We start from the raw sequence: 25,947 nt of genomic DNA, 5'->3' as shown, positions 1-25,947 counted from the left end.
TCGAAAATATAACAGCTTGGATGTATCATTTGATTACCAAAAGCATCTCAAATTTAAATTAATTTAAATTAATTTTTGAACTGTATTTAATTAAAAAGAGAATATATATATAAAGCAGACAAGCTGAGAAATCAAATTTATCTTTACCTGCCGAAGGAACATGTAGTCTGGTTGATACTTGACGGGCATCAGCATAATCAGAATTCTATCGAAGAATTGCAGACCCTTTAGCGACGCGACGCCCATGTACAGGAAGACACCAAACAACACCGGCATCGGTATGTTCCTCAACATTGGTGTTAGGAACACCGAGCATCCGATCATCAAGAAAATTAATATATGAGTGGCCCTCTGCTCGCGGACGCCTAAAAACTGCGGCTTCTCACCCGGCGCAGCGCACTCGGATTCCAACTTCAAGGAATTCACGTGATTTATGGAGAGGACCGTCGCTGCGACGAACCATGGAAGTCCCATCACCGAGCATATCTCGATTAGAATCGCCAGGATAAAGAGATCCAGATGATATCCGCATCCTTTCTGTAAAGAAAAAAAAAAAATATTGACCAAATTATTGATCATTGATATAGCGAATCGCCAGTTATACTTCGTTATTTTAATAACCATTTAAATATAGGAGAAAATTGCATTGTGTTCTTTTGACGAATTTATACAAGGTTTAAGGATGTTTCCACAAAGTGTAATAATCGCTCACCTTTAACTTGTTCTCTTTTCTATTGACAATAACAGCCGTGATTTGCTGATCCATGAAGATCAATATAGTGCCCAACAAAGCGGGGAGGCATGCAACGATAGCACTCCAGAACGGATTGTGATGAAAAGGCGATATGATCCATCCTCTTCCCTCTAACGTTGGTTTAAACTCTGCCGGTACCTCCAGTTTCGGCGTTGGAATGCCCACGAAATGATCCAATGTGCTCATAGAGAATATCGCGATTAATACTGCGAAGTCGCTCACCACTTGTCTTACCTGAAATGATAAGTGAATGTTAAAAAATAAATTTGGTGTAATAAATGTAAGAATAAATTATTGGATTCTCGATGTAAATAAGAAACGTAATGATCTTGAGATCTCAACGATTAATAATCGCTATAAAAATTTTAAATATAAGAATAATAATGAATTTTTAAACTATTTATCTTTTTTAATTACAAAGATAAAGTTTTATACTCTGATACTGATTTTTCAGTTGATTAATATTTCCAAAATTTAATTATACTTCACGTTTACCTTCGAGGGAAAGAATAAAGCGTTCTTGAAATCCTTGAGCTCCACTGATAATAAGAATGTGCCCATGAATAGAATAATTGACATGAGGAACACATCGGGTACATAATGCGGTGCATCGCAGCCATCGCCAACCATGGTACCATTATAATTCTGAAAGAAGCAATAATGAACACGATGCCAAAAGGAAGACGTAGTATTGGATTGCAGCCAAGAGTGTATTTTCTCGCGTATTCAGAAATGCCTGGTAATCTAGTTGCTCGCAGAAACTTGTAATTTCTCAAGAAAGTATATTAGTATATTAGAAGAAACCTGTGTGTGTATGTGTGTGTGTGTGTGTGTGTGTGTGTTTGATCATTGTGATTGAACGTAACGAGACGTTTGTGTGCTCGATGTTTCTTTCACGTTTCTTATCGCGATTGCAGAGACGTCGAACGAGTTATTTAAAAGTCTATTTTTATAATGAGATACACAAAGCTACGCTGACAGACTAAAATAAAAGTTTCACTTTGATAACTTTATTGACAAAGTTTATTAATTAAAATGCAACGTCAACGTCAGTAAAATGCAAATACAAAACTTGTAATGCAACGAAATTGTTTATTGCCTTCTAATTAAACAGACGAATATAAATAAAAAATAATTACGTGTTATTACACAATACCTCGCAAGCTGCCTTATCCAATGTCGTCCAATTTATGTTGTTATAACTGGATGGTAGACTGATGTTTGGCGATTTGCACCAACAATCGTAGTCCAACGTTTCACTCGAATAAGTGTTCAAGGGATATTTCTTGCCGATTGACAATACATTCTCGATAGCCTAAAATCATATTGATACACTTAATAATGAATCAAATAGATAATGATATAACAAATATATATTATAAGTGTGATTTATATTTTCAAATGATGGAATATTATTATCTAATATAACATTTTCTAATATGAAAAATTTTAATGTACAATAAATATGATAATAAATTATTAATATATATATATGAAATTTGGTAATAATATAATTTATACGAAATATATACATTCTAAATCTAAAAATTGCTGCCATTTGCTGCTTTAATATTTTATCAACTAAAACAAAACATAGATATTCGAAAAGAACATAATGCATGGATAAAAAAAAGATTTTAATATATAATGAAAAGAATATCTCGAAAAATTTATTGATGCAATAGTCTCTGTTCGCAATATTGAGAGACAGTGATACGATTTTTTTCACCTTGTAGATAAAAATGAAGGCGATGAGAGTGGCAAAATTCTCCTCTGTAAAACGAGTGATGTAACAGACGAAAGCACTCGCGTCAAGAGCCACGAGAATGATTAGAATTATGGCGGTCCATGTGCCGATCCAGAAACGAAAGGACATGTAATTCCAGTCGACCTTTCTGCAAGAAGAATAACGATCTGATCAGATTATTTCAAAATCCGGGAAGAAAGAAAATATATGTGTTACTGAGAAAAAAATTTATATTTAATACTCTTTATATCTTCAAATTGGGATATAGAGGATGCTAAATTTTAGAGGCGATTTATCAAACGTCACCTGTAAAAAGCTATTGTCAGCAAGACTTTAGATATCAATTTCTGTTGAGCCTTACTTGCAGAATTCGTAAACGATTGTCTCGAAAACCAAAACCGGACCGGTAGAACCGAGTATAGTTAACGGTTGGCCGGAGAAGAATCCATATCCTATGCCACAAACAAAACCGGAAACTAGCGATTCCATCGCAGCCATATTTTTCCCGGTAGCCTCGCCGAGGAGTCCACCGAAGGTAATTATGGGCGACAAGCAGGCGAAGTACAGGAAGATGAAGGAGGCCACGCATTGAAGCGCCAGGGCGTCTTTGAAATCAGATAAATAAAACGGAGCTTTCCTCTTAACATCATTAATCAATCCGCCGAATAATCTTCCGGTCCTCGCAAGACCGGACTCCTCCCTCAGCTTCTGTTCGTCAGCCTCCTCGTCGAAGTCTTCCTTAGGCTTTTCCTCCTTGGGTCTCTTCCTGACTTCCTGAGGACGTCGAATTAAGTCGCGATTGAGAAGAAATGAATACTTTTTGAACGCATACGTTAAAATTAAAAGTAGAAATTGGTATTAATTTTAATGAATTCAATTCTCTGGATGCTATAAATGCAAGAAGGAATAGTTTATGATACTTGTTGCGTCTCCAGACATTGTTATCAGATATTGTTGCGCATTTATAACATGAAAAATTAAACTCGTACTTGAAAAAATTATAAAACTAATTATTTTTGCTTGAGACTATTCTCACCTGCGATGGTATAGCGGCCGGCGGTTCTATTCGGATTGCCGGATCCCATTCACCGGGCGGTAATACCGTCACGGCATCCAGGAACTCGTCGATACCAGCTAAGAGATGATTTCTGTTTTTTGCTTTGTATGCCACGTCGTGGAAGATTTCGTCGGACATCAAGGTCGCCATAGCCCGACCGATCTCGTGGAAACTCGAATTCCCACTCTAAGGTCGATTCATGCAACGTGAAATAAGCGAATATTATAGATATAATCTTGTCATATTATATTCAATAAGAAATGAAGTCTATTTTATATAAATAATACTAACACATGTTTGCGTTTATTATTTTTTTTTTTTTTACTTTCGCTGATTTGCTTTAATACTAATGTATGTTTTTCACATGAATATGCATTTTTTTACGATATTTTATTCTTTTCATCTTGGACATTATTGATACGCAAATTACGGAATATTATTTTATGAATGAATTTAATTTCTTACACATCAATAGCACGTAATAAAACATTCAAATTTAAAAACAAACATATACACATGTCTGGGATTGTGTGGAGAACAAAGTCGTCGCATGTTAAAATGTAATAAATTCGCGATCGTGTTTGAATTGCATTTACGCCGAACTTAAATTACTTTGCATATAGGTCTTTCGAGACAATAGTCAGCAAACGCAATCAGCATGCATGACTGCTTTATTGAAGGTTTAATTGCCGCGTTAGTAGAAGCGGTCTTTTCGGCGAGCCTTAAATTGACGTACAGATAGACATGCGAATATATATGTAAACGCGAAAAGAAAGAAGACCTTGCACAAGTGGTTTAAAGGCGGTTTAGACTAGTTATACTATTCTTTTTTTAGACCTTATCCATTCGAGGTCGAACGCGATTGTCTGTGATGAAGTTGATATCAACTGTAATTGCTGAGTAAATATCGATTCGTGCGGATAATTGACGATTCAGAAACATGTCAAGGAATTCGTTAATGGCTACTGCATATACGCACTTGTATATACGGCAATTTTATTTGACATAATCACAGTCGCGCGCACGAGCGCGTTTTATTTGCATTGCGCGACTTGATGACGCGCGCTATATCGTTCTGATATTTCAAACACCGTAAATATTTGCCAGCAAGTGTGCTGTAACTTCTCCCGAATATATATTACGTTTCTATAAGGATCGTACGTCACTTTCAAATTTATAGCATTTTAAAGTAAGCTGTTTAACTTTTCGAAAGAGACTGAAAAAGAGACTCGAAAATTGGTAGATTCAGCTGAAATATTGCGAGTATGAAATAAAACGCGTTTTGTATTATTCTCTTGCATTCAAAAAAAAACTTGCAATTTAATTAAAAACAAAATATCTATCGCATACGATACCATACGGGATAAATTTTCGTTTTATCATAGCAATTCTAGCACAGTTTCAACAAAATAGTGCCAGAAGTAGATCGCGATCATATTTCATTTTTCGCATTTTGCTCGCATGATTTGTAATCTCGATAGAGTTCTTACCATGGGTCCCAGGAGAATGAAGATGAATCTTGTCGGAACAGGAACTTCTGTCAGGTCACCCATTATCCCGGCCTGGCTTAATCGGATGAATGCGGACAAAGTCTTGTCGAGGAAATCGACCTCACCCACAAGTATGTTGCTCGCTTCGGCGCCGGGTGGTATCTTTCTCATAAAGTGCGTATTACCCTAATGAGATAATAGAGTTAAAGTTTTCTCGAATTAAGTTTTGCTCGCGTTACTTACCGGCGGCCCGATCTTAATATTAAAAGGGAAAAAAACTTGAATAAAATATCTTTCCTCAAAAAAAAAAAGAAACGAGATTTCTCGCTTATCTGATATTATTGTTGCATAAAAAATCGAAAAATAATTAGGCGATTATGGTAATCGCATTTCATATTTACGAAGTTATTTTGTATTTTTATTATTTGTATTATTGCATAGCCTTTCTCACAATTTAATTATAATAATCCAATAATCCAATAAATAATCCAAAGCCATATCTGATAATTATGATTAAAATTCCATAAATGCTATTAATATATATTATGAAGTATTTACGATAACATATATATCTATAATTATTCGAAATTTAATCTATAAACCTCGAGTCAAATAAGTCAAATTTATCTATAAACCTTGTGATTAGCATCTCCGTTCTCCAATGCGGACGAGCTGTGATTCCTGCTGATGGACACGCTGCTGGGACTCCGGTCCATACCGTTGCTGCCTGGTTCTTGACCTGTAAGAAATCTAGCTTACTGCCTACTGCATTTTTGCGCACAAATTGTAATCGGTGCAACCCCCTTGTCAGTAGCGTGCGATGAAGAACATGATGGCTTTTATCCGCCCATACGTCATTAATCCTCGCATGACTCGCATGAAATTGCAAATTGCAATTTTGTACTGCTCGAATTTTATAACCACATGTTTTCGCAATTAAAACAGTACGCTCCGCTATAAGATAAGATCTTCCATATAATTAAGAGGACGAGTATAAAATTTTACACTTACCGCAAAAATTTATGAAATTTATTAGTACGTTTGTGAAATAACAAAAAGATGAGTAAAAATTTCAAAAAAATTGTTTTGTACTTATAAATGATTATAAATGCAAGATCTTTTATTTTTGCAAAAAACAATGTAAATTTTAAAGACAATGGGTCTCTATATTTTTAAATTAAAATAGTAATTAAAGTTACAAAACTATATGTGCCATTCCACGACCATTTTACTTCAAGCAATATCTAAAGATAAAAGAAAAAGTTCACAAAGCCTCTCTGCATGAGATTATAAAATAAAATTTGCATTTTTTGTGATAAAAAGTATAAAATAAAAATATTCATTAAAAGTATCTTCAAAAGAGATATGGAAGAACGTATATTATAGCGACTTTCAATTGCTAAATGCGAAGATATTAATTTTTATGCCTGCGAATAATCGACGAGATCCGATATATAGAGTTTCATTTTACTCGCAATAATCCGATATTGCAATTTTGCATTATCTTTAAATTTCGTATATTAAATATCTTATGAAGATATTATCTTGAATTAACCAAATTCTCATCAAGTGAAAGATTAAATCTGTTATGACAAAGTAGCAGTTTGAATCATCTGATTAAAATCAATAATAATCGAAAGAAAAATATGTATATCAATTATAACGATGCAGACAGATTGAATTATTGATTAAAATGTACTGATACTGATTATGCGATTATACAATCGCGAAAAATAATCAGCTACATTAATTTATTTGTAATCAAATTTATATCTTGTATCTTGTCAGTGCATGAAATTGATATATCATTTAATTAAATAAACTTTATTTGATCAAAGCTTGTCGAAGGAGACTATTTTTAAAATAGTACTCGACTTTTGCATCAAATAGAATATGTGCACGTTTTTCTTGATTGGTCCCTTTGATCTTTAATGCACGATATTGAAAAAATTTCATGAAAATTTTTTTGCTTTTTAATATTCTTTTCAATTCTAATAAAAATACAAATAACATTACTTTCATATATTTATATTAAACAGTGATTTTTGATGAGCAATTTAAAAAATATGTTTTGTTCTTTTCAACTAATTAATCTCTAAAGAGATTTTCAATTCTTTATAACAATTATTTATAACAAATAATTTTATAATTAACACGCAAATATTTTTCATTAAAAATAATTAAATCACGAGAAATTGCCTTTTATTTTTACATCGAATCTGATTAGGTGGCAAGAGAAATCATGACGTTTGGTGGATTTTACGAATCGGCCATCGTTATTCGCGGTAAAGACCCCTCGCGGTACGATAAAGATAATTTGTCGCAAGCGAAACAAAGTTCGTTAAGCCTTCAGCGTTTCCAATAACAGCTGTTCCGATTTAACAACGATTTCTCATTTGTCGCGTGCACACAAATAGCGCGGATAATTGCTACTGCAAATCTACGTGTACGTGTGGAACTTCACTACGGATTAATGTAGGTTCGCGAGTGTGTGAGTAATAAAGCGAGCACAGAAAAGCGGTTTACCGGGATTGCCAGGTATCGTAAGGAAGCGGCTACCAACATTCAGCGTTGTTCCACTGCCATGACTTGTTGCGCCGGCGATTGCCGGGGCGGAATTCGATTCCTCCACTAAAAATGAGCATGAAACACAACACCAGGATTGTCTTTTATTTACAAAGGAAGGTGCGGTAGGCAGTAGAGAATGACTTGTCGTCGTGGTAATTCGCGAGCAATCTCCTAGTCCTTTTAAAAATGTATAGCAATATGTTTATGACATAATAAATGCGATTATTTATATAATAATATAACATATGTTATATACATATAAATTATATATATATATATATATATATATATATATATATATATATACACAATTTAATATATTTATTTAACATTGCGCAAATAACTTGAATAAATAACAGCAATAGTCGGGAAGGACATTCGTAATTAAAATAAATAACTGCCATTGTACGCATTAAAGCTTTCAATCTCAATTTTGAGATTTGATCTGGAGAAAGAATTGTCGCGTGCGAATAGTTTAGCTCCTAGAGATATTTTGTGTACGCGTGTTGATTGTATCGCGGAGAGAGAAAGATTGTGCATGCAATCTATTTTTATGTAAAAAGCGCGAATATTGTCGCCACGTCAAGGACAGACGTGGCGACAATAAATTAAACGACGTCGAGAATATTTCTCGAACGATTTCATCGCAAGCTTTTACCGCGTTTTAAAATATCGCTTCATTTACATATATTTGTCGGTACATTTCGCGGCAATCGTAATATTTAAATAACCCAGAAATTCTCCCCAAATTTGGGAGATAAACGCTCCGTTAATTCCTCGAAAAATTCTCAAAAATATATATTTACAATGATTTTGTAACATTTAATCTTACGTTTTACGAAATGTGTTTTGAAGTGATGACATTAAAAAAATCCTATTTATTTTTGCGTGTTATGAAAATAATAACTTACGAATTAGTTAGGATATTGAGAAGATATTACCCGAGAAGATTAATTACTCGATTGTAACACTCATAAATACACTATCGTATAATAAATATAATATAATAAATAGGATTTACATCAAATTACGTGCAGTTAGTACGATTACAACGAAAGATCCATGCCTCGTGATTATAATTACAAACGTTTTGGCCTACGTTGTCAACGAAGAAACGTGCATGTTGATCAATGAATAATGAGACCGCGAACAGTGAATTCTCTAATAATGTCACGTTCGCTTGCAAATAATCCATAATTTGCAAACGTGTTGAAATTCTCCGCATTCTCATCGCACAAGCGGCTTATTTACTCAAATTATGAACATTTAATATTAATAAGGAACAATGATTAGATCGCCGCATTAATGCGCTAAATGCGCGATGAGAATACAGATCATGTTCGAAAACCGCAATCCACTTCTCATAGAGTTGCTATACCGCATGAGATCAGTAATTACGATCAACTTCATTTCCGATGTGAGTGCCGGGAATAACCGGGACATATCTATTGTAGTATTTGAGAGATAGAAGCGGTCGCAGCAATTGCAACCGTGATAGATCAAGCGCACTGTCTGCTGCAGTTAATTAAATCTTGCACTCTTTATAAGGACACGTGTTTATAGGAAGCAGAAATTAGTATCTGTCATTGACTTAATATTGTGTGAAAAAAAAACATAATTCAATTCTCGTATGACTAATATTATCTTTCACGAGATTCGCGTATCGCTAGATGAAATTGTGTCCTTATAGTTGAAATTCTTGTGCACTTTACACATTAAACAATCACAGTTCCATCGAGATAGCTAAAATAGTAAAAGGCAGGATTGACGAGAGACCGCAATAAATTGTTTTCGTCGTGTGTCGATCACGGATTTACGTGATAAGACACGAGAGACGAGAAGATAGAGAAGAGATTTTAGAATAAACGGAAGCTACAAGTGAGAAAGTAGAATTTTTTGGTGCAGATTCGTGTAGAATCGAGAATAAATCACCTGGCAAGCTAACCTTTTAGCGGACACATCGCGAACCACGTCGTGAATCCCACCACGTGGGGTATGCCAAATTCGTCTAATAAAAGAAAAGAAACGCTGGTAAGTTACAAATTTTCGATCGACTTGAGCTTCGGAGAAGAAAGGTGGATGGATATGACACAATGAAGACGATGAGTAATCTTGTCGATGGCCAAATATTTTACATTGATAATCATTTAACAAGACAATCACCAAGAGAAACATCAGGCAGCTGGGAATGATCATGATGGCTTGTAAAATTCAACACATTGTGACAGATCCAACGATGATCGAGGTTTCCTTGATCCTCGCTTGATCTTTCATCACGCGTTATGATACACAATCATATGATTCTAAGTTATAAATGTTTGCCTCCCAAATTTATAATATTATTACAATCTGTCATTCTAAGAAATTCTAAAAAAATTTATTTACGAAATATTAATGGTAAAATGGAAAAATTTTGTCTTTTTAATGCAATTAAATAAAATGCATTTATATATGTCTTTTTAAAATTAATTTCTATATTATTTAGAGCTTTTTTATTGAAATATCGAGATTTTAAAAAATCAGGAAAATATTTAACTTATTAACGAATCTCAAGATTTATAAAATTAAATAAACTGCGTTTTTGCATTAATTTCGCGGCAAAAAATAAAAAGCAATTTGAAATAATTTGTGAGGCTGTCGATACGCATGTTGTAATTGTTAGTGGGTTGTCCGGTCAGGTGTGGTTAAAAAAGCCACGAAAGCACCGCAATCCAAGGCTGCTTAGCGGGTGGACTGGCCTAAGTTGTACCTGGAACCAGAAGGTACGGCCCTTTGAGGTCTTTTGCCTCTTTCGACAGCGGCGCCGTGTTCGAGTTTGGGCAGCTGCTACTGCGGGCGACGGAGGGTACATAGGCATCCTTAGGATCACGACGCTCCTGCAAATCTGACGTCAACAAGGCATGCATACCACATGAACAGTCGCAATCTGAAAATGTCGATTGTGTCATACGTGTTTTAGCAAAGTTAGCACGCCCTGGGATCGGTGAACCCGGACTCTTTCGTCTCGCCACCGCCACACCGGGGTGGTCTTCAACGAAAAAATGCAGGTAAAAATAAAACCAAAATATTAATTAGAAATAAGGAAAAATTAAGATAAATTAGCTTAAATTATAACGGGGAGCATAAATTCTTAAAGGCCCGATATCAAATATTTACAAAAATAAAATATTCTGCAAAATAAAAATTAGATTATATTTTTATTTTAAAATATTAGAAAAGTCAAGGAAAATTAATTTAAGTTTGGACGTTTTTATAATAAGATGCAGATAATTTGATCCCAAATATAGGAATCATTACAATTTTATTATTATATATTATTTCGGGCCATTAAGAATTGTTACAACAAATATTAAATTAAAGGTTAACAAAAATAAAATTACGATAAAATATAAAAAAGCCTTATTAGTTTATTAAAAGCTATTGTTATTAATTATAATAATAAAAAAATGCAAAACAAAATATAATATTACAGATAATTATAAAGAATAATTAAAAAGTGAAATATTATATATAAAATTTAAAAAGAAATAGGAAGCGCGTGTGTGCTGTGAGTGAACATATTAAATAACATATTTTAAGATAAATATAACAGAGTTTGATAATGCTATTAATCACGTAGAGACAATCTCTGTTTCTGAGCGTCCATGTACCTGATGTTAAAAGTATTATGTACACTGTACGTATATAAATTTCATCCGGTGACCTGTCAAAAAAATTGACATTCAGGCAGAGGCATGAAACTTACTTTTTGAAGAGGAATGATTGCGTCCTATCTCAGCTAACGATCTTATGATCGGTAACTTCGACATGTTATTGTCTTTACGTCTCTCGTGCTGATGCCGATGTTTCACGAGGAGGGCTTCTTTCACCTGAAACGATATTTATATCCTGATCAATCAGATTTAGCGACACATGTGTGGCTGATATTTTAAAGTATTGATTCGAATTGGAAATAACTGAATTCTGAATATGAAATCTTGAACTTTGCATTTTTCAGTATCCACGAAATCGGATAACGGATTTTTCATAATAGTGACAGATTTCCAATAACACGTTTCTATTTTCGGTACGAATAATTTAGCTTCGACTTTAACTAAACATATAAATTTGACGAATAATCCTTGTATGTGTGTGTCATATCAATGGCAAAATGAAATCATGAGTGTACTCATTTATATCTCTCGAAAGGAGATATCGGAGATTTTTCTATTTTCATGATAGATAAATTTCTTACAAGCCTTTTATTACATTTTTACCTTTTCTCGCAATTCAACCGACAGTACTCCTTTATTAATCATGTTATCAAGAACGAGATCAGCTATCTGCTCCAAACTGGCTGCTTCCATATCGAGCATGACGGTTCCATTTAAAAGCAAACTCCTCAACTCGAACAGTGAATGTAGTGATAATGTGGCAACGTGAGGTTTGCTCCACCTATTGCCACCTTCCTCGACATCTTCCTCGAACTTGATCCATCTGTGCATAATGCACGATGTTTAAAATTATTTTTTTTTTTTTAAATAAAGCATATATAAAATAAAGCATATATAATTACAATTTTTTTTTCTTTCGTTAAAGAATTATTAATATTCTTTGTAGAACTGCTTATTTAAAAATTTGAATTATTTTGCATTTTATATTATTATCTTACACATATAAAAAAAAAATAGAATTGGATATTATTTGTTTGCGATGAAAGAGAGAAATCTAGAATCGTGATCACTTTAATGCATGACACTGTAAACGTGTTTCTGCATTTCAAAAGGTTAAATCGATGGAAGTGGAGTGAAGTGGCAATTCGAGTATTACCTCGCCGTCTCCTTCCATTGCATCTCATCGCCATCCTTGACTAGCTCCTCCATCTCCGCGAAGAGCGGATGCGATTCGTGCGCATCATCGCCGACTTCCTCGCCGAGGATAAACTGCACTCTCTGGGCTGGTGGAGTGACTAAACAATCATTCGATAAAGCGTGATTTCGCCGATTTCGAAATTGCGTTTCAAAGAATGTAATTGCGAGAATATATGTACACAGTATTTATACAGAGGACAGACATTTATCAGAGTAACGGCAAGTTAAGTATGACAAGTATGATAAATTAGATGAGAGACTTGTTTAAAATATTACTTGTGAAATATTTGTCTAAAAATGCAATTGAAAAAAAAAAATTGATAAATGCAGAATATATACAATAATATATTAATACTATATAATATTAGAATGCTAGACACATGTGGCTTCAATTTATCTATTGTATTTACATAACACTATCTATCATAGAGATTGATTAGTGATACAATTCATAAGAGCTCGCACATTAACCAAAGATGAACAGCAAATCGCTTAGAATGGCTGTTTCTGGTTACGTGCAGAGCGATGTGCAAACAAGTAAATTATCGATTCTCAGAACATGCATCTCATGTTGCATCTCATTCCCCGCGCATCACAGCGAATGCATGTAATAGAAAGAAACGTAGCATATATGAAAGAGAAAGTAGATCTTATTCAGTGAAATGTCAATAGAGACGAGATAAAGTTTGATGTTCAGAGTTATGAGAACAGAGCGAGACGAAGAAACAAAGTTCGGCGAGAGGACGTGTCAACACAAAAGTATCCAACAATATATTAATCAGAGCGAAACACGTGTAACGTAAAAGAGCAAAAGAATTACATTTTTGATATATTTTTTGGGCGTGAGCGATCGCATTAATTTTGAAATGGAATAAAAAAAGTCGACGTTAATCGATCGATCGAGCAAATGATAAAAAAATGATATGAAAAAAGTGTAATATATGTACGATCATATGTACACGTCATATGATAGATTGACGCATGCACATTAGAAAGATCCTTTCAGAGAGAGCACATAGAAAGCAGATTGAAAAAAAAAGAACAACATCTTCCGATTCGAACGATTGCGTAACCTGTTGTGTGATATAAGTTGTCTAGAGTTGGGTAAAACACTACCTTATATAAAATAAATGACAGAGGGAAGAAGGAAAAAGCTACGCACCCCATAGTCGACTCTCCTATTTTATTTATAACTATCGTTGATGCAAAGAGGGTTTTAAAGTTTAATCAACGTTTAAGCTGAAAATCTATTATACACAAGATTACATTTTAATCGATTAAATATTATGTAATTTAATTGCTATTTATTTACTATATTTTTTAATGTAATATATCACATTTTTTTAAATTTAATTTAAAAATATTTTTACATATTGTTTCCTTCTCTCCTTAATGTATTGTATGACACCTTGAAACAAAGCTTTAATTAAGAAAATGCAAATGCAATTTAATTGCACAGACTTATTGTATGGCAACTCTTTTACTCTTCATACATAAATTTTACACACACACGCAATGCTATAAAATTCTAAAAACGCTCATTTATTATAGGCAATATATATTTCTTTGTTTATTATCGCACAAAATAATGTCTTCATCAATCGCATTTGTATACCGCGGAAATAGCGCTTTTACCCTCGTCTAGAATTATGCGTATAGAGTATAGAGTGTGTCGATAAATTCCGGGGGTACCGTTCGTATATCGCACAATGCTATAAATATTTATCGTATGCCTGGCGCACTGCATATATAACCGGGGAGAGACATTATATTCCGGTATACGTAATTTACATTCGACATGTGCGGAGTTTGCAAATGCGTCGCAATGTAGGCATTTAGGCGTAACTGCGCTCGATATGTCAACTTCGTATGTGTGGTGTGATGCGATTACTTTTATATAATGACAAAACAACGAATCGCGGCGATGTCTGCGCGATATAAGATCTGTTTGTATCCGATAAACGTCAACGCACGTAATGCGATTATCGCGACCACCTGACATCTCGTCGAAGCACCTTATATACGGGAGTTAAGCTCGCGATCTGTTAAGAAAAATATTATCATCTTTGCGCGAGATATGATCTCGATGAAAAAGCGTCGCCTGCCGATCAGTCTCGCGCGCAATCCGTGGCAAGACCGCGAACACGTGAGATCCTCGGCGAGAACTTGCGGACTCGAGATAATATGTTCGCATCGTAGGATTCACGAACGGTCCCGCGTTAATTCGCATCATACAAAGGAATCTCATATGTATGTATAAGGGTGGCTTACATATCATCTCGCCGGCAGGGTCGCAGATGCTAGCGAGACGACCCCTGCGCATCATCAACAATTGTCCTGCAACGTCAATGATGTTGCCGTGTCATTCAGACTAAAGAAATGATATTCTCGAGGGAGACAAGTCACACATACTTTTCTCGTCAGCGACATACACAGCGTGAAGAAATTAAAATGAGGAATATGTATATATGTCTCTTATTCTTTTGCGAAAAACTTAGATTCTTCCATTTTTCTAAAAAAGAAAAAAAATTGTTTTATTCTCCTCTAGTTAATATAATACGATATCGTATTGTTGTTATACATACATATATATATATATATATATATATATATATATATATATATATATATAGTCTTTTATTATATTCTCATTTAAGAATTATAAATGTTAATATGAGAATTACGACATTGATTCACTTGACAAGGAGTCTTGTTTCCTTATCTTGACACGTGCACAATATTTACTAAAATCGAGATCCAATGTTTGCGATAAAGGGATTGAAAATGTATTGATTACATATACCTTCAAGGTTTATTCATGTCATCGCTGATAGAACTCCAAGTCAATAAAAATATATCGAAAGTAAATTTATATGTATCGAAATCAAAGAAACTCAACTCTTTAGTTTAATTTTAATATCTATTTAATGTTAATTGATTCAACTTACGGATGTAGAAATTAATACAAAATAATAGAGGAGGTAATGTAGGAACACGTTCCAGCGTTTTCAGAGAAATTAATTTGCCAATTAAGACTCAAGCTAAAAATTAATGATTTTATGAATAAAACGTTTAATGACTATAGGCAACATTTTGTTCGGATATATTCATGTATTGGAGAATATGTTATTTTTTTTAATGTTTTATATCATGTCAAATTTCTTTGAGACTAAAATAAATTTTTCTTTTATGAATCATTTTGTAAAATGCCATTTTTATTTGCTACTTCTTCAATTTTGAGTATTCAGAGTAATATCGTTGTACACTTATTGGCACACAATCTTTTATTTTACTACAGAAAGTATTATAAGTAGTAAAGCGGTATTGCGGTCGAGACGTGAACTTTCTTTGATACAAACTTCTAACATTGGCAGAAATTAAATGGCTAGCGATAGTTAGTTGGTTAAAAAATTGCAATAAATTTCTGATCTGTATACTTTTCATGAAAGCTCTTAGAAAATCTTCTCGAAGGATATGAATTTTTTAATATTTCATATAACGAGTCGGCTTTTCTAGTTTGATAGATTTTTGACAAAGTAAACAACACCGGATATATTGACAATATTATATAGATATGTCGCGCATAATAATGAACTTTCTTTATTAAATGTTCAATTAATGAAAATAATTGATTAATGGATAGAACTGCATAGATAGAATTAAAAGTTGTGTATATTTAATGAAACACTACAAATTACTCAACAAAAATTTTAATTAACTATATGTATTTTATTAAAACATTTGGAGTAAATATAATAAACTTTGTGTTGTTCCTGCGATAGAAATTGCACGTTTTCGTTCTATTTTTATAAAACGTCGAGAATCGATTTATCGCCTTGGAAACCTAAATATGATATTTTCCAAGAGCTTCTCTATCTTTTTCTTCTCTATCATGTTTACATTTAGGTGAATAACTTGATTAATTACTTTCAATCTTCACATATTTAAGCATACTCACTTTACAATATTTTGTTTCATGATTTCATGAAGGTACTTTATTTCAAATGCCTTCGAAAAAGTTTTCGATTGGAAGTTCTCGTTTTAATTCATTACTAAGTAAGTTACATAAAGAGCTTTCAGTGAATTACAGAACTACAAAGAAAACAACATTACTTTTCTAATTAATTTTAAACACTGTATTAGAATCAACTTTATATGATATTAATTTGATAAAATTTTTGATATCTAAGAGCCAAATTTTTTATGAAGATAACGTCCGATCAAACTTTCGTTAAAAAAAAGATAGACTTGACAATGACAACCTGTGTACTACGTTTATCACAAAATAAAAAAAAAAATAAAAATTGCCTATTCTTTATTTATATCAATGTTATTGTTCTTTTCTTATAACATCAAATATAGAAAAATTAAGAAAGATGGAATTGAAAGGTTGTTGCACCTCAATATCGGTTAACCCTTTGTAATGGATGCATCAGAAGTAAGGTGAATATCCGGATAAGTCTTGACAAGTGGTTGGCATGCTGCCCTGTATGGTTTAGTAGCACCGCAAAAGTGCAACGTGTCACATATAACGCGTTTGCGTCATATATGCGACGTTTTAGCGTAGCGTTCCGAATTGCTCTCGGGCAAAATAGTAGCGCAGATTTTGCAGAACAATGCGATGTAACAAGCGGCTTTTTTGAGGCGCAATTAAATTTGTGAGAGCGAAGTAATAATGCCGCCGCGATGACACGAGACAATTCGCGCCGCTACGAAACGCACGAGGTGGGGACTCTCGTTTCATTTTTAGACTGGCGCAATCAGCTTTTTATTGCTATATTTATACGACTGCGTGTTCCTAAATAACAAAATTACAAAGGCAAGAGGTATAATACGCCTTTGCATGGCTGTGAAAACAGCTGTCGTATGAATCGTAAAATTAATACGTCACGGACGTTTGAGGATATTTAATTAAATGCTTTGTTGAATAGAAACTCATTATGCTAGTATTCGAATCTTATTATTCGCCAAAACTCGCTTCTGCATATTATACGATCTACACAATATTTTGAATATAAGGAAATAATTTACAATTCGTGTTATAAATCGATTATTTATAATTATCGCGCCTATGTACAATACAAAGCAACATAAATGGTAAATTTTTAATCATTATTTTAGCATTGCCATTTCATAAAAGAGTTAAAAAATCTCAAAATTGACATGAAAGAAATGAACAAATGAACAAATTAATTTTATATATGTGAAACTATATATAAGCGTGTGTCATTTTTAGAATACATGAAATGCAAGCACGTTGATGCCAAATTTTGAACGTTACAAATAATGTCGTGAAATGAATGCAATATTATGCATAATTTTTAATAATTTCATTGTTATTCACGTCTATATCAAAGTGAGATATTTTTCCTAAAATTATTATTATTTATTATTTAATGTGATTTTTCGAGAAAAAAAAAGGAATAATTGATTAACTCAGTGAATTGTCACATATCAATGGTTTCAAAAAAGTATCGACGCATTATTAATTCTGGGTCGTATTATTATTATTATTATCTTATATATCTGATATTATCTGTTTACGTATTATATATTGTATATTGCAATCTCGATCACGTTTTCAGATAAGACAGGCGATAAACCATGTGGCGGCTTTAACATTCCAAGCAACCACAGTAACGAAATCAACTAGACATTTCTCTTCGACAATAATTTTTATCTCGTTTGAAGTTTCTGACGCAATCCACATGTTTGTTTTATCGAACTAAGATCTTTTCATGGAAGAAAACTCATTTATGTAGATATAAGTTTTACAAGGAAGGAAGCTGACGTATATTTTCTGGCTTATGACGTCATAGTTTGAGATTGCTAACGTGATATCGAGGACCCTTAATGTTATCGCAAAATATATAGTATATTCATATATAGAATATTTATATTTAATGATATTTGAGATTAAATTTCTTGAGAATTGTTAAGCTTATTAATGAGAATTTGAGGAATATTATTTATAATTAACACTATGCGCCGTCCACAAGAATTTTGTTGCTATCCAAACAATACTTTATTAATAAACCGCGGAATATTTCACCTGTTGACAAGATTTTACGGCAATAGCAACGATGATAGAACGATGTATTAACAATCTTTATCTTTAGCGTAGAAGAACAGTCAATATCATATTTCAACAGAAATGATCTTATAGAAAATTTATAAATTATCAGAATTAAGATAATTGGATTGACGTTAATATATAACCAGCAAACCAAGCATGCTAAAATTTATCTCAAAATCACTACATCTATTATTTACGTAATACTTTGTCATTTCTTTGAAAAGAGCTCGAATAGAATCAAAGTATGATCGTATGATCGTTATATCATTATCGGGAGAAATCACACAACTCTGAGGCAAAAAAACGAAGAATCAACTTACTTGGTCTCTCGTTGTCGGCATCCTCTTTACCGCAGGGGTACGACTGTCGTTGTGAATGATGGTGCTTATGGTGTCGACGATGTCTCCTCTCCCCCGGCAGATGCACGCCCACATAAAACGTGTGCGCCCTGTGACCTGGAAGCAGATGAAAGGGATACCTCATCACGCAGTATTTCTCAACCAAAATGATTCCTAGGGGGGGTGCACGCGTGAAACGCGGGGTTTCTCTTTCGTTCGCGAAAGTAGATACGAAAGTAGAAAATTAGGTCGGCATCGCTTGATCGTTATAATCTTGCTTATAACAGAGGAATGGATCTTGCTCAGAGATGAAAGGATCCTGTATCTAAGGTATCTAACTAGGAAGGGAATTAATTTACACGAGTGTTTGTAACATGGTTGCGTTATATTGGCACATTCAGACGAGTTAGCTTAGGTGAAAAGGTCAATAGGTCTGCGCCGATTTTGCGGTAATAGAAGGACGAATGATTGAACTTTGCGAAAGATGATATATATTAATAGCACACTATTCACACTTTTCTGATATTAATAACAATGCAACCTTTCAGCATTATATAGTTTATAGTGACTCGTGATCGTTACATGTAGTCTTAAGCTTCATAAATTGAAAGCTCTTAGTGTGTGATAACCACATTGTAATTTTTTGCATTGATATCATGCGAGAATAAAAATACGATAGAAGTATAATAAATAGATATTTTCACATTAGTTAGATGTCTTTTAATAAATGTTGATTCTGTGTATTTGTATACAATAAATTTTTTAATAAAAAGAATATTAATATATTAAAATAATATTTATATCTTGAGGATAATTATTGTTCTATTCCAGCTTAGATTTTGTAAAAAATAATTATTAGCAAAAAAATTTTTTTGCTTTTTATCTAGGAGCAATTGAAAGAAGCCTTAAGCTGTGAATTAGCCATTTTCCATGCAAGTTTAAAGAAGGGTCAATATTGTTCGAGGAAGTTTCGAATTATGTCGGTTGAAGGAGATGAACACCTGTCAGACGAGGCGATCAAATTGTTTCCATAAAGGGTTCAGCGTTTATGATGCAAGACACGTTACAATGACATATATGGCCTCTATCCATACGTTTCATTGTCGATACAAGGTGACCTCGTAGCATGTATCTATCCATCTATAGCTGGGGTGTTTAACGAAGTAACGATTTTCGAAGCTCCTACACGCGCGAGGATCGTCATGTGAGCAAACACTGAAGCCAAATTCGTATCGGACTGACCTAGTAGGCACGTTATTGCCTGAAGATTTGATGCTTCAGCAAAAAAACATGCCTTATTATTCTTTACTTATAAAAATAGTAGTCATCGAACACATGTACATGAGTTTTTGCAGAATAAGAATCATAGAAATTATTAAAGATTGCAATTTCTCCTCCTTCATTAATAAAATATTTTGCTTCCCTATCGTTTTCGTAATAAATCGCATAAATTGGACTCATATCGCTGTAAAAGATTCATTTTGATAGATCTCATTGAAATATTTTTGATGTAAAACATATTAATTAAACGATCAAATACTTAATGATTAATATAAAATTATAAAACGTTGTTTTAATAAATTGTTTAATCCTGTTTAATAAATTGGTAATATTTCTATTTGTTCCTAAATAATAGGGTAAACAAAAATATTTGTATTGACTACAATTAATTTTTATCAGCTCTGAGTGAATTCTTATTTAATGTTTCTTACCTTCATAATCCTTTTCCGTGTAATGATGGATGATCCGCGCCCCCGGATCCTTCGGGGCCTCATCGTCACCTGTCCCGCCCGTGTGGGCCCCGCCACTGCCGGCTCCCGGCTGCATCCACGGTCTGTGAAAATGAATTAAATTTTCAATTCAATTACTGGGATGTCGATAGCGATTATGCTTTGCATGCGTTCGCTGGGTTAACAGACGCATACATTTTTTTGTTATCAATGCATTAACGAGTTTCCAATCAACAAAAATGTTATCGAGTTTATTTATTTGTGTTCTCTTTTTATTTGTTTCTCTTTCCGAAACGTATTATTTCTGGCGGCAAATTTTTTTATAAAGAATAAATGTTGTCGTGGAATATAATGGTGTTTTATTATTAAAAATTTTGTACTTTTTCGTACTTTGATATTAAATCAAGTTTGTTCGATTAATGGAATGCGTTGAAAGTGGTAGGGAAAAATGCCAAGCATGCACACGAGTGTGCACCGCGAAATAGTTCGTAGGTGTCTATCCACAAAATATTCCGTGGGCGTCTGTCCACAACCGTCCGTAACTTCTGTGATGCGAGTTAATAATAATTAAATTTCCTCAGCAGCCGGAGGCACTTTGCTTACAACCGCTTCCTGTTTAAATTTCTTTTTTATTAAGTTTCATTTCTTTCGTTTTTATATTTATTCCTTTAGTTTCTGGTAGCTTGTTTATAAATTTCATATATGTAATTAAATATGATTTTATTCTGCGCAATACGATTTAATTCTGCATAATAAATTAGATACATAATAAAATCTGGTAGTATTAAAAATGACTTAAGTTGAGATATAATGGCATTTTGATTATTACAAAAAGTTTTTTACATTTAATCGAAATTTTATGGTTAATTAAGAAACGTAAAATTTTATCTATTGTTGGCGATGCCTAATAGAATTATTTTTTGTATTATCAAAATACTGATATGTATAAAAAATCAGTTTAGTTAATTAGTTTACTTAATAGTTAATAGCAAATATTTGTATAAAAAAATAAATTCTTTTAAATTTTGATTTATATACATTTCCCCACATTTCTATATTAAAATATATTTATTTGTTTCCATTAAATAGATTTCAATGTTTTATTCGAAATGTGTGTATCGCATGTCTTATCAACCATTACAATTATTTAATCGGTCGATTTTCATTAAACCGATATGAGCGCAGGTTAGATAATATATATAATATATATCTCTGTAGTTATATAATATATATCTTTGTAGTAGAAGATATCATTTTATTCTATTTGTTACGCATTTTATACTCGTATTAGGAACTCACTTGCAATGCTGAATAAATGCAAAGAATCACTGCATTTGGTCGTTACTGTTGACCGATGTCAACTTAAGAATATTTTCATGAATGAAAATGAGAAAAGTTGTAGACAGTTATCAAAACAGTTTCGATGAATCAGGTATAAGATTGAACACGGATGAATTACGGATGAATCAGAAAAGGAAAAATAGATGTGTAATCCAAGTAATCCAAACGTGACATTTCAATGAGAATTGACTGCATTAATATGCATTATGTCATAATAATTGAGAAAGCAGAAGTGAGTTGAATGTAAAAACAACGTTAAGAATTAACATTTTGATTAAATTATATTTCTTTTTTTATAATCATGTTATTGTAACGTAGAATTGCGTGCATGTGTATTTATATAAGAGAGTGCATATTAGCGATTATACACGCTATTAAATTGCACATTATCTCAAAATAATAAATTTATGAGATTTAATTATGCATACATTGATTTTATATCATGATAAATTCGAAGTAGAAAAATTCATAGGAATTCTAATATATTTTTTCAAATATTTGAAGTCAACATATTTATAAATTCAGCTTCTAATAAAATGTATAAATGGCAATTGTATTAAACTTATCAAAAGCAATTTTATTAATATTTTATTAATATTTTATTAATTTTATTAATATTAAAAATAAAAACATTAATATCAATTGATATTGAGAACACCCTCTACATATGTTTTGTTAAATCATAAGCATATGTTTAACTAACATAACGTTTAATTAACATAATTTAAACAAATTCGTTTATTAAACACTGATAAAGATATCGGTTATAAAAAATATAGTTTTCTTCTTGTATCAAAAACATATTACAAATGTAATTAAATAGCAGCTCTTGGTGCTTGATTGTTTCAATTTAATGTTACAAATTGTTAAATTTAATCAACATTTATTTTTTCTTTTTTTGATTCTACGCTTATAAAATATTAGAAAAATCCTCTTTTATTTAAATTAAAAATACTTGTTGTCAGTTTTTCTCAGAAGAAACGAGCGTAATAATATAGTCGACTATTACGATATTTTGGTTTTGTCTCGTGTAATCATCTTCTTCCTCTGAGACATTTACTAATTTCCTTCAACATCTTTAATCACTCTGTTCTCACATTTATCAACGGTAGTTAGAACAGCTTTAATGTTAAGTGGGCGTTACAAGAATATATAAAAAAATATTAAAATTAGAATATATGTATGTAAAAGCAGTTATAAAATTTATTTTTAATAAGAAAACAAAATGCTAGATTAAATGGCAAACATTCACTTTTTTTTTAATCTTCCATATATATCAGTATGCAAAATGTTTGATTTTTTATCTTTCAAATTCAGTTATTTGAGGTACTTGAGATCGTGATTAAGTTCTAAGCCGATCAATCAAAGTTTCACAGCTACTCGCATGCATAAACAATGTATTTCGCAAACAAAAGTTTCATATCATTATTGTTTAGAATATAAGTTTCTTTCTAACAGAAATAGATCTACAGCTATGCTAATGTATAGTCGTCTGCAATATTCGTCTGTAATAGTGGTCATATAATCGCCGTATATAGATTTACGTTTGCACATCGATCGCGTAACTGCCACAGACGACACAATTCTATCGGTATTCCGTTCCTTTCACGCTCGCAAAAGCGATTCGATTATCATGCTAATCGCGATTTAATAATTCTGGGACGCGAACAGCTGTTTCATAGAACGGAGAATTCCGTACGTGTCGGGTTTCTGTCCTCGACGTGACGAATTTCTTTCACGTGCGACAACCTACTATTATGGGGAACAATAACGATAATGACAATAATGATAATAATGATAATAATGCAGTTGATGAATAAATGGCAGTAAATGGCAATGATTGAATTCGCTCCTGCGTTTTGTAAACCTGACACCAGAAAGAGATGATTTGTAAATTAATTTAAACAGATGATAACATGTGTCGGATGTAACAAAAAAGGTAACAAGATATTTCTTGCGAATATTTTAAAGTTTAAAATATTATTTTTTCTTATTACATTTAATTAAAACAGATTTTGTTTGTAAATCTTTGTCTCTTTTACCAACAGGTGACTGTAAAATAGTCATTTATAAGTGTCAGAAAATGTGGAAAAAAAATGAACATAAAACGAGCTATCGACTTTAAAACATAAATTATAACAGATGATGTAATACGTGGATATATACTTATATAAATTATAATGATTCTTATTACTTTGAACGTGAAATACTTACATATTAACAAACATATGAATAGATGATATAAATAATACATTATTATCATTATATATTCTGTCGCATAAAAAATGCAATTTTAATGAGAACTTTATTGAAGAATATTTTACGCGTTGATAAATTACATACATATACATATAAGGGGAGCATAAATAATATATTCAATTTATATATATATATATATGTATATAAAAATAATTGATAATAATTAACAAAGGACGACGATGCGAAGTTTTCGCCGGGACATAATGTGCTGCATGAAAATTATTCTTGTCAGACAATCCGCGTGAACAGACATGAAAAAAGATATGGTATACTACGATTATCCACCTACACTGCGGATGTTAATTTTAACACGCATGTTATACGACGATTTTGTGCCTTGTCATCTTTATAACAGAAGCTAAGCTATATTAATTGAAGATCATAATCTATGTTACTCTCTGTTATTCTTGTATATATAAAACTCTCTTCGTTATTTATTTTCATTTAATATTTTCTATTTTTAACTGCGAAGGCCTCCTTGTTTATGTTAACTATTTTAACTATTTCGATTGGGCTGTTTGTTCAGCCGTGTTTTTTTTCAAGAATATTTGTTTAACAACACTTTCAGATATTAATAATAAAATAAAAGTTTTTACACAAATTTTTTTAATTTAATTTTTTTTGTTTACATAAAAATAAAGTAGACAGACAACGAAAGATAAGGCAACAGATTAGAATAATAATATAAAAATATAATGGTAGATTTTTTTGCCTAAGATTGCCTAAGATCGTATTACCTTGTTTCCGATGTAGTCAATCTTTTTTGATCCTATCCTTGCACGACAACCTCCGACTTCGACAACGCTCAATCATGCGAGACAGACGTTTGAGAGGATCAGCGAGCGAGCGACATTTCTTATATCTCATTCCCGATAGCACGTGGCGGAAAACAATTAAACGTTGTACACTACATATGCACGTCGTCGCAGATACAACTGGCGCAAGATGAGCTTTACGTTACGCGAATCAGTTGCGGATAGAACGGGAAGGGGACGGTCGCTTAATCTGCTTTTCGTGGGCGCTGCCAGGTGCAGTTCTCGGCGACGGACGCAATTGCAGCGCTCGATATAAACGCGAACGACGTGTACAAATGCTGTCAGGGTCGCCTCCCGGAGCTCAGTGTGTGTCTTCGCGGAGAAAGACAGTAAAGTATGACGATGCCGCGCGTCGTGCATACTCAATGAAATGCTCTTTGAAGGTCCTCGCCTTACAGTGACCTTCTATCTTATGTGTCTTTAAATATGATTAATGTATTAAGTTTGGTGTATAGCTCATTAAGACGCGTATTCAAAGATTATTAGTGTGTACTGTATACAATAAGTATTTGAGTGTTAAATGATTGAGATAATAATAATAATAAAGTAACAAAAAATCGATCTACTCTTAAATAATTCCGGATAATTAATTGTATTGCAAAAAATTGATATCACTGAATATTAAAGTATTATATTAATTAATTAAAATTATTATTTGAAAACTTCTCAACAATATTGCTTTATTAGATATTTTATTATATTTTTGTGATATTTATCATCTCTTCTGCAAAAATAATAATTATAGATATTTTGATTTAAAAATAAGTCAATTTTGTTTATTATTATAAAGAAAAAATGCGGTGTCTCCGAAATTATCTCCCGTGATAAAGACAATTGTCTCTAATGCATCATCTCTCTATTCATTGCACTTTCGAGATTCCTTTCTATGAGGTCATTCGACGGAATGTCAAGATCGCATTGT

General features: G+C 32.6%; 1 protein-coding gene across 10 annotated transcripts in view; it reads right to left on the bottom strand.

The window, feature by feature from the left end:
• The window catches only part of LOC126849948 (sodium bicarbonate cotransporter 3), a 48,624-nt gene that overhangs the window by 9,760 nt on the left and 12,917 nt on the right, over positions 1-25,947 (bottom strand). For 4 of the 10 annotated variants that reach the window (XR_007687475.1, XM_050592417.1, XM_050592413.1 and 1 more), the window contains 15 exons: positions 20,593-20,714; positions 18,863-18,997; positions 12,426-12,564; positions 11,873-12,092; positions 11,362-11,485; positions 10,366-10,542; positions 5,684-5,787; positions 5,049-5,234; positions 3,538-3,744; positions 2,863-3,275; positions 2,484-2,649; positions 1,911-2,069; positions 1,250-1,399; positions 713-988; positions 148-537 (listed from right to left, as the gene is read on the bottom strand). Coding sequence is in view for 9 of the 10 variants with exons in the window: in XM_050592413.1 (XP_050448370.1) it covers positions 148-537; positions 713-988; positions 1,250-1,399; positions 1,911-2,069; positions 2,484-2,649; positions 2,863-3,275; positions 3,538-3,744; positions 5,049-5,234; positions 5,684-5,787; positions 10,366-10,542; positions 11,362-11,485; positions 11,873-12,092; positions 12,426-12,564; positions 18,863-18,997; positions 20,593-20,714 (2,968 nt within the window). In the remaining variant the exon portion in view is untranslated. Of the gene's footprint in view, positions 1-147; positions 538-712; positions 989-1,249; positions 1,400-1,910; positions 2,070-2,483; positions 2,650-2,862; positions 3,276-3,537; positions 3,745-5,048; positions 5,235-5,683; positions 5,788-7,574; positions 7,680-10,365; positions 10,543-11,361; positions 11,486-11,872; positions 12,093-12,425; positions 12,565-18,862; positions 18,998-20,592; positions 20,715-24,947; positions 25,218-25,947 lie in introns of those variants that run through there. The other 6 variants (XM_050592418.1, XM_050592419.1, XM_050592422.1 and 3 more) reach the window with 5 other exon arrangements.

Source organism: Cataglyphis hispanica, chromosome 5 (genome assembly GCF_021464435.1).
Source record: "Cataglyphis hispanica isolate Lineage 1 chromosome 5, ULB_Chis1_1.0, whole genome shotgun sequence".
Classification (NCBI taxonomy): Eukaryota; Metazoa; Arthropoda; class Insecta; order Hymenoptera; family Formicidae; genus Cataglyphis; species Cataglyphis hispanica.
Note: the sequence above shows the minus strand (reverse complement) of the source record. Positions and strands in the feature narration are given on the sequence as shown.